This window comes from Staurois parvus, unplaced genomic scaffold (genome assembly GCF_062004578.1).
Source record: "Staurois parvus isolate SC_StPar_1 unplaced genomic scaffold, SC_StPar_1.0 ptg001321l, whole genome shotgun sequence".
NCBI classification, from domain to species: Eukaryota; Metazoa; Chordata; class Amphibia; order Anura; family Ranidae; genus Staurois; species Staurois parvus.
In genome coordinates this window covers 80,001-90,000 of record NW_028319117.1, presented here as the reverse complement: position 1 = coordinate 90,000, position 10,000 = coordinate 80,001, and the positions used below count along the sequence as shown (strand labels likewise).

The window sequence follows — 10,000 nt, the reverse complement described above, 5'->3', positions numbered from 1 at the left end:
ATAGTAATTCATCCCCCATAGTAATTCATCCCCCATAGTAATTCATCCCTCATATAGTAATTTATCCCCCATATAGTAATTCATCCCCCATAGCAATTCATCCCCCATATAGTAATTCATCCCCCATATAGTAATTCATCCCCCATAGTAATTCATCCCCCATAGTAATTCATCCCATATAGTAATTCATCCCCCATAGTAATTCATCCCCCCTATAGTAATTCATCCCCCCTATAGTAATTCATCCCCCCTATAGTAATTCATCCCCCATAGTAATTCATCCCGCATAGTAATTCATCCCCGCATAGTAATTCATCCCCCATATAGTAATTCATCCCCCATATAGTAATTCATCCCCCATATAGTAATTCATCCCCGCATAGTAATTCATCCCCGCATAGTAATTCATCCCCCATATAGTAATTCATCCCCCATATAGTAATTCATCCCCCATAGTAATTCATCCCCCCTATAGTAATTCATCCCCCATATAGTAATTCATCCCCCATAGTAATTCATCCCCCCTATAGTAATTCATCCCCCATATTAAGTCCCCAAGTCCCCCCTGTGTCAATTCACTTACCTTTGCTCCGCGCGTTCCTCTCGCCGTGTTCCCGCGCCGTTCCGGTGTAGCATGAAAATCTGTCTCCTATGAGGATCTGTCCCCCTCGACGTATCTGCGCATGTGCCAGTTTCAGGCATTAGCAGCCGATCGGCGATCTCCGGCACATGCGCAGATACGTCGAGGGGGACAGATTTTCATGCTACACCGGTCTTCAGGGCGGACTGTGAGAGGAGCCTAGCTCCCCTCACGTTCGTCACGCTGCCCCGCCTACACACATCCTGACAGTATCACGCTCCGCGGGCCAGATTAAAGGGTCCGCCGGGCCGTAGTTTGCCCATTGCTGCACTAAACTGACACTTTGTGGGGACCAGTGACAGTAATGCAATGATCAATGCTAAAAGTATACACTGTCACTGTACTAATGACACTGGCTGGGAAGGGGTATCAAAGGGTTAAATGTATCTAGTCAGTGTTTATGTGTACACAGGTGCTTTTACTAAGGCATGTGATGGATTTTATTCTCTGCTATCAAGGGAAAGAAAATCCATCACATCCCTGTTGACAGGGCAGAATTCTGCTTTGACAGGATGGAACAATAAAATACATAAATATGCAGCGCTAGTAAGTGAACATATGTAGAAAAGATTGGACTAATACAACACACTGGATTATATAAAAGATACTGAGTCCATTATATGGTGAAATGAATAAAGTGTTCCGTGCAAGTATTTAATAAATCCGTACTGGAGGAAAACTGTGAGTCTTGTGATTGTGAAGATAGACAAACATTACACTAACCAGATAGCGCAATTAATACGCATGGAGCATGTAAGACCTGCTCCTGGTACTCTGGATGTGTAATACCACAAGGATAGGTGTCATCAGCGTATAGGCCACTAGGTGTCATCCATCCAGGTATACCCTCCAGTCTCCGAATATGCCAGTCACAGCCACTAGGGGAAGCACCAATCCAAGCCACAGATAAACCTTCAAAAAACAGGCTCCCAAAGGAATGAAGAGACCAGAGAAAGCCTCCAAATGGTGTAGTAGGTCTTTATTTCCAAAAGATGTCAGCATAAGCAGGTTAAAAAAGAACTTGCATCTGAATCCAATATGGCCGCCAGCCGTCTATCAAGGTGGCCCTGCGGTATATGCACAGTAGTTAGGGGCACCTCCCTAACGCGTTTCGTGTCCTTACACTTCCTCAGAGTACACATCCAGAGTACCAGGAGCAGGTCTTATATGCTCCATGCGCATTAATTGCGCTATCTGGTTAGTGTAATGTTTGTCTATCTTCACAATCACAAGAGTCACAGTTTTCCTCCAGTACGGATTTATTAAATACTTGCACGGAACACTTTATTCATTTCACCATATAATGGACTTAGTATCTTATATATAATCCAGTGTGTTGTATTAGTCTAATCTTTTCTACATATGTTCACTTACTAGCGCTGCATATTTATTTATTTTATGATTCTTTTATTGGGTTCTTGAGGTTACCTCTGTCCTCTGGTCTCCTTGATGATCGGAGGGTGCCGGCGGACATCCATTGGCCGGCACCCGCTGATCAGCTATTACTGTGACAAATCACAGCAGTAGCAGTACGCCAGCTGCATGTGGAAGTGCAAATTATCATATATACAGGTGAAACTCGAAAAATTAGAATATGGTGCAAAAGTTGATTTATTTCAGTGCAGCAACTTAAAAGGTAAAACTAACATATGAGATAGACTCATTACATGCAAAGCAAGATAGTTCAAGCCGTGATTTGTCATCATTGTGATGATTATGGCTTACAGCTCATGAAAACCCCAAATCCACAATCTCAGAAAATGAGAATATTCCATGCAATCAATAAGATAAGGATTGTACATAGAACAATATCGGACCTCTGAAAAGTAGAAGCATGTATATGTACTCAGTACTTGGTTTGGGCCCCTTTTGCAGCAATTACTGCCTCAATGTGGCGTGGCATAGAAGCTATCAGCCTGTGGCACTGCTGAGGTGTCATGGAAGACCAGGATGCTTCAATAGCGGCCTTCAGCTCTTCTGCATTGTTCGGTCTCATGTCTCTCATCTTTCACTTGGTAATGCCCCATAGATTCTCTATGGGGTTCAGGTCAGGTGAGTTTGCTGGCCAATCAAGCACAGTAATCCCACGGTCATTGAACCAGGTTTTGGTGCTTTTGGCAGTGTGGGCGGTGCCAAGTCCTGCTGGAAAATGAAGTCGGCATCCCCATAAAGCTCGTCTGCGGAAGGAAGCATGAAGTGCTCCAAAATCTCCTGGTAGATAGCTGCGTTGACCCTGGTCGTAATGAAGCTCAGTGGACCAACACCAGCAGATGACATGGCTCCCCAAATCAACACAGACTGTGGAAAGTTCACACTGGACTTCAAGCATCTTGCAGTGTGTGCCTCTCCATTCTTCCTCCATGCTCTGGGTCCATGTGCCTCTCCATTCTTCCTCCATACTCGGGGTCCTTGGGCCTCTCCATTCTTCCTCCATACTCTGGGTCCTTGTGCCTCTTCATTCTTCCTCCATACTCGGGGTCCTTGTGCCTCTCCATTCTTCCTCCATACTCTGGGTCCTTGGGCCTCTCCATTCTTCCTCCATACTCGGGGTCCTTGGGCCTCTCCATTCTTCCTCCATACTCGGGGTCCTTGGGCCTCTTCATTCTTCCTCCATATTAGGGGTCCTTGTGCCTCTCCATTCTTCCTCCATACTCGGGGTCCTTGGTTTCCAAATGAGATGCAAAAGTTGCTCTCACCAGAAAAGAGGACTTTGGACCACTGAGCAACAGACCAGGTTTGTTTTTCTTTAGCCCAGGTAAGACGCTTCTGACGTTATTTGTTGTTCAGGAGCGGCTTGACAAGAGGAATACGACATTTGAAGCCCATGTCCAGGATCCGTCTGTGTGTTGTGGCTCTTGATGCACTGACTCCAGCTTCAGTCCACTCCTTGTGAAAGTCCCCAACACTTTTGAATGGCCTTTTCCTGACAATCCTCTCCAGGCTGCGGTCATCCCTGCTGCTTGTGCACCTTTTTCTTCCACACTTTTCCCTTCCACATAACTTTCTATTAATGTGCTTTGATGCAGCACTTTGGGAACATCCAACTTCTTTTGCAATTACCTATTGAGGCTTTCCCTCCTTATGGAGGGTGTCAATGATGGTGTCAGGTCAGCAGTCTTTCCCATGATTGTGATTCCTACTGAACCAGACTGAGAGACCATTTAAAGGCTCAGGAACCCTTTGCAGGTGTTATGGCTGAATTATCTGATTAGAGTGGGACACTTTGAGCCGAGAATATTGCACCTTTTCACAATATTCTCATTTTCTGAGATTGTGGATTTGGGGTTTTCATGAGCTGTAAGCCATAATCATCACAATGATGACAAATCACGGCTTGAACTATCTTGCTTTGCATGTAATGAGTCTCATATATTAGTTTCACCTTTTAAGTTGCTGCACTGAAATAAATGAACGTTTGCACCATATTCTCATTTTTCGAGTTTCACCTGTATACAGTGAAGGAAATGCGTATTTGCTCCCCTGCTAATTTTGAATGTTCGCCCCTCACAAAGAAATGATCCGTCTACAAATCAAATGTTCGGTGTATTGTAACACTGAGAGACAGAATACAACAACAAATTCAGCAGAAATGCGTCTAACAAATGATGACTGATCTGCATGTTCATGAGGGAAATAAGGATTTGATCCCCTATCATTCAGCAGGATTTCTGGCTACCAGGTGTCTTTCATACAGGTAACAAGCTGAGATTAGAAGCAGTCTCTTAAATGGAGTGCTGCTAATCTCATTGTGTTACCTGTATAAAAGACACCTGTCCACAGGAGCAATCAAACCATCAGATTCCAAACTCTCCACCATGGCAAAGACCAAAGAGCTGTCCAAGGATGTCAGGGACAAGATTGTAGACCTACACAAGGCTGGACTGGGCTACCAAACTATGGCCAAGCAGCTTGGTGAGAAGGTGACAACAGTTGGTGCAATCATTCACAAATGGAAGAAACACAAAAAAGTGTCAGTCTCCCTAGGTCTGGTGCACCGTGCAAGAGCTTTCCAGCGAATGGCTGTGCGGGGAGGTCCTGATCATTAGAGTAGAGCAGGCTGATTTCCCAGCACAGCTAGAGAACTGACCATGCTGTGCTGGTTGGTTTTTATTAGGAAAGCAGGGGGACTGGCAGGAACACCGGGGATTTCAGACAAAGGAAGCAATACAAAGAGAACAAGAGACCTTTTCATACAAGTACATGGTACAGCCGGCACATCTCAGGAATAGGAATTGTTGGGTTTACTTATTCTTTAAATCCAGTGACAGTGGTCACCGGGAGGAATAGAAGGTGAATCTCACTAATGCCTCCGATACACAGCGATAAAAACCTGGTGCTGAACTTCAATACCCCTCCCAAAACGAAAAAAGAAAACCTTTTTGCTTTAGATACATCTTAACATGGAGCTACAGCCTAATATCTGTTAAAAAAAAAACAAAAACACACACACACACACACACACACACTTTTATGTTCACAGAAGGAGCAAAGCACCAAACGATCAGTTCGTGTATAAAAAATTAACAGTGCTTATGGAATGCATGAATCTTAACCCCTCGCCTACAGGGCACTTCTACCCCCTTCCTGCCTGCAGGGCACTTCTACCCCCTTCCTGCCTAGCGGGCGCTTCTACCCCCTTCCTGCCTACAGGGCACTTCTACCCCCTTCCTGCCTACAGGGCACTTCTACCCCCTTCCTGCCTACAGGGCACTTCTACCCCCTTCCTGCCTACAGGGCACTTCTACCCCCTTCCTGCCTACAGGGCACTTCTACCCCCTTCCTGCCTGCCGGGCACTTCTACCCCCTTCCTGCCTACCGGGCACTTCTACCCCCTTCCTGCCTACAGGGCACTTCTACCCCCTTCCTGCCTACAGGGCACTTCTACCCCCTTCCTGCCTACAGGGCACTTCTACCCCCTTCCTGCCTACAGGGCACTTCTACCCCCTTCCTGCCTACAGGGCACTTCTACCCCCTTCCTGCCTACAGGGCACTTCTACCCCCTTCCTGCCTACAGGACACTTCTACCCCCTTCCTGCCTGCCGGGCACTTCTACCCCCTTCCTGCCCAGGCTAATTTCCAGCTTTCAGCACTGTTTCACTTTGACAATTGTGCGGTCATGCAACACTGTACCCATATGAAATTTTTATCATTTTTTTGTGACCGAGCTTTATTTTGGTGGTATTTAATCAACTCTGGGTTTTTTATTTTTTCTTAAACCAAAAACCACTGAAAATTAAAAAAAAAAAAAAGTTTTTTCTTAGTTTTTGTTATAAAATTTTGTAAATAAGTTATTTTTCTCCTTCACTGATGTGCGCTAATGAGGCTGCAGTGATGGGCACTGATGAGGAGGCACTGGTAGGCGGCACTGATGGGCATTGACAGGCATCACTGATGGGCACTGAAAGGCAGCACTGATATATGGCACTGTTAGGCGGCACTGGCTGGCACTGACTGGCGGCTGGCGGCATTGACTGGTGGCACTGATAGGTGGCACTGACTGGCGGCACTGATGGGTGACACTGAAAGGCAGCTCAGATGGGCACTGATATGTGGCATTGATGTGCACTGGCAGGCACTGATGTGGCATTGATGTGCACTGATATGTGGCATTGATATGTGGCACTGATGGACACTGACAGGTGGCACTGCTGGGGCTATACTGATCATCAGGGCACACTGATCATCAGTGCCCTGGTGATCAGTGTACATGTCCCCCCAGAGGAATGCTGATTACCGGCTCTCCTCTGTCAGCGTGACAGCTCGAGAGGAGAGAAATGCAGATACCCGGCATTTCCCTGTTTACATGCGATCAGCTGTGATTGGACACAGCTGATCACATGACCGAGCCGACATCTTCGGCTCTTTCCATGGATCGGTGATCCGCTGTGTCCCTCGCTCCAGGAGCCGCACATGCGCGGTTAGAATGGGAGGATGTTATATGACGTCCTCCCAGAATGAGAGAACCGCCTTGCGTCCGTCATATTACTATATGGCGGGCGGGAGGGAGGTGGTCAAACATGACATAAAATGAACAATCTGAGGTTTAAATCCTATACGTGAGTTGTCCCCTGGGCAGGAATAGAGGAGAAATCTTCCAATGGGGACATTAGTTCTGGTGGCCTGGGAGGGGCCCAAGGGATTCCCCTAATTTGCAGGGATTTTCTCTCATTCCCTGTTTTGGCTATGGAACAGGAAGTGAAAGGAAATCTCCCCAAATACGGCATAAATACACAAATGGTATTTCAGTAATAAGTATTAAAAAATACAGCCCTTCATATGAGTTTTATGTAACGACCCTGGAAAAAAACTCAAAATTGCACTGTAAATATAACTGTAATGTGTGTGTATACCTATATAGAAAATGACAAATGTCTGCATATAATATGTAATCACATTTAAAAGACTCAGACTAACGAGCTAAATGTCAACCATACTCGATTACTGCAACTCCCTCCTCGCTGGCCTTCCTCACCACAGGCTATCCCCGCTTCAGTCCATCCTGAATACGGCAGCCAGACTCATCCACCTTACCAACCGCTCCGTCTCCGCCACCCCCCTCTGCCAATCCCTCCACTGGCTTCCGATTGCGCAACGAATCAAATTCAAAATCCTAACACTGACGTTCAAAGCTGTCCACCATACTGCCCCGAACTACATCACCGACCTAATATCCAAGTACCACCCAACACGCACACTCCGCTTCTCTCAAGACCTCCTTCTCTCTAGTTCCCTGGTCTCCTCCTCCCATGCCCACCTCCAGGATTTCTCCAGGACATCACCTATCCTCTGGAACTCCCTACCCCAATCCATCAGACTGTCACCTACCCTTCCCACCTTTAGGCGCACCCTGAAAACCCATCTCTTCAGGGAAGCCTACCCCACCCCCTGCTAATTGCCGACCTCCTCCACTCTCCCTACCACTCCATCCCCCACAGCTATCTCCTCCTGTGCCACCATCCCCTCCCTCCTAGATTGTAAGCTCGAAAGAGCAGGGCCCTCGATCCCCTCGTGTATTGTATTGTATTGTTTTCGTACTGTCGCATGTTCTGTCTCCCTTTGTAATGTACAGCGCTGAGCAAACTTGGCGCTTTATAAATACTGTATAATAATAAAAAAAAATAATAGTTGGGACTTTTAACGTTTTTTTTTGTTGGTTTTAAAACACAAACATGATATATTTACCTGCTCTGTGCAATGGTTTTGCACAGAGCAGCCCCAGTCCCCCTCTTCACAGTCCCTTGCTGGTGCTCCTGGCTCCTCCCCTGTGCTTAGTGCCCCCACAGCAAGCAGCTTGCTATGGGAGCACTCGTGCATGCTTGCTCTTGAGCCCTGCTCTGTGTGTGCATAAGACAAACAAAACATGGCTTGTTCCCGCCCCCCACTGCCTCATCACTGGCTGAGATTGACAGCAGTGGGAGCCAATGGCAAAGGGAGAGACCCTGGAGAGCTGCTGCTCTCATGCACAAAACTAGATCAAAATTGGGTTCAGGTAAGTATTAGGAGGGGGAAGGGAAACTGCACATTGATGGTTTATTTTACCTTCATGCATGAGAGTGAAAAACCTTCAGGCTGTAGGACCTCTTTAAAGTGTCACCTTTAAAAAATATGGAGTACTGGAGATGCCTTTTCAAAGATGCAGTCAATTTAAGGCGTGACATGTTGGTTATCTCTTCACTTGGTGCATTCTCATCTTTTTTTATTATAACTAAACAAATTGGTGAATATTCTGCATTTGTATGCCCTAAAATTGTTACAAAAAATTTGCCTTGATAAGCCATTACACAAATATTGTGCGATCTAAAAATGTGGAACTCCCATTTTGTTCTTCTGCTTCCAGTTGATATATAATGTTTGGGGGTTTTAACTAATCTGCAGGTCTAAAATGTTTTCTTTTAAATGTGTGGGAAAAAAAAATGCAAAAGCAACTCTGGCAACATGGATTAAACCTAAAAAAATATATGGGGAAAAAAAAGGATTTACAATGTGTACAAAAATTCTACTGCCTGTGTTATGTATTTTTTTTTTTTTTTTCCCTTTGATCCTTTTTTGGTCTTGTGACTCCTCTTTTTTCGGTGTCTCTCGTTAGGGATGGAGGGTGGATTTGACATGAGCGATGAGCAGTACGAATACGACGAAGAAGTGAAGTTGGTCATTCTGCCCGAGTTCGTGGAAATCCAGAGGGATGAACTGTCAGCACTGCCGGAGATGGTCAGGGACCGGGTGGGTAATGCGAGGTGTGTGTGTGGGCTGGGGTGGGGGGACGTTCCCTTTCATGTATTAATATAGTGACGCAGGGATGAGGGAAGTTTGCCTCGTTATTTAAAAGGGAAAACTATAGCATATTGTTTGTTGTGTTTGTGATGTTTACTTTAAAATGAACCTGTAAGCTGGGATCTTTGTTGTCACTGATGTGGGTTGGAACTGATGGCTGTCAGGGCTCCTGATCCTTCTACACAGCATTCTATAGGAGTGCATTGCGAGCAATGGAAACATCATGGCACTCCCTCTAGGTATTGGGTCTGGAACAGTTCCAGCTCTACCCAGTGTCTACCTGCAGCAATAGGTCATTGCTATAGTGATCTACTTCTGTATGCAGCCAGCAATAGATCATTATTGTGTATATATGTGTGTGTGAGTGTATTATATATGTGTGTGTGTGTGTATTATATATATATGTGTGTGTGTATACAGTTGTGACCAAAATTATTCAACCCCCAATGCTGTAAAGGGGTTTAGGGACTATAGTGTACATTTGGAATTGTATTCAGAATCAAATCCTACAAGGACGTTGTAACTACCCAAATGCAACTAAAATGACATCAATTGTTTATGTAATACAGTAGTAAATGGTTCTTATGTGGTTTCTTCATTGCCACAATTATTCAACCCCTTAAAGACTACCACTCTGAAGAACAGAGGTTCATACAGGTGCTTTCCATCAGGTATTGAAAACACCTGTGGATGTCACCGAGCAGCAATCAAGCATAATAAGCACCAATTAGGCAGCTTTAAAATGACTGTGATACTCAGCTCCTTCTAGACATTTACTGGTGTGGTTACAAACATGGTGAAGGCAAGAGAATGGTCCAGGAAGACAAGAGAAGAGGTGATTTCTCTTCACAGGAAGGGCAATGGCTATAAGAAGATTGCAAAGATGTTAAACATACCAAGAGACACCTTAGGAAGCATCATTCGCAAATTCAAGGCAAAGGGCACTGTTGAAACGCTACCTGGTCGTGGCAGAAAGAAGATGCTGACTTCGACTGCTGTGCGCTACCTGAAGCGTAGAGTGGAGAGAAGTCCCCGTGTGACTGCTGAGGAACTGAGAAAAGATTTGTCAGATGTGGGTACAGAAGTTTC

At 45.4% G+C, this 10,000-nt stretch overlaps 1 protein-coding gene across 7 annotated transcripts in view; it reads left to right on the top strand.

Moving 5' to 3' along the window:
* Positions 1 to 10,000, top strand: part of USP5 (ubiquitin specific peptidase 5) — a 107,859-nt gene that overhangs the window by 20,422 nt on the left and 77,437 nt on the right. For all 7 annotated transcript variants that reach the window (XM_089661175.1, XM_089661173.1, XM_089661174.1 and 4 more), the window contains one exon: positions 8,727 to 8,860. In XM_089661175.1, the coding sequence (XP_089517301.1) occupies positions 8,727 to 8,860 (134 nt within the window). The remainder of the gene's footprint in view (positions 1 to 8,726; positions 8,861 to 10,000) is intronic.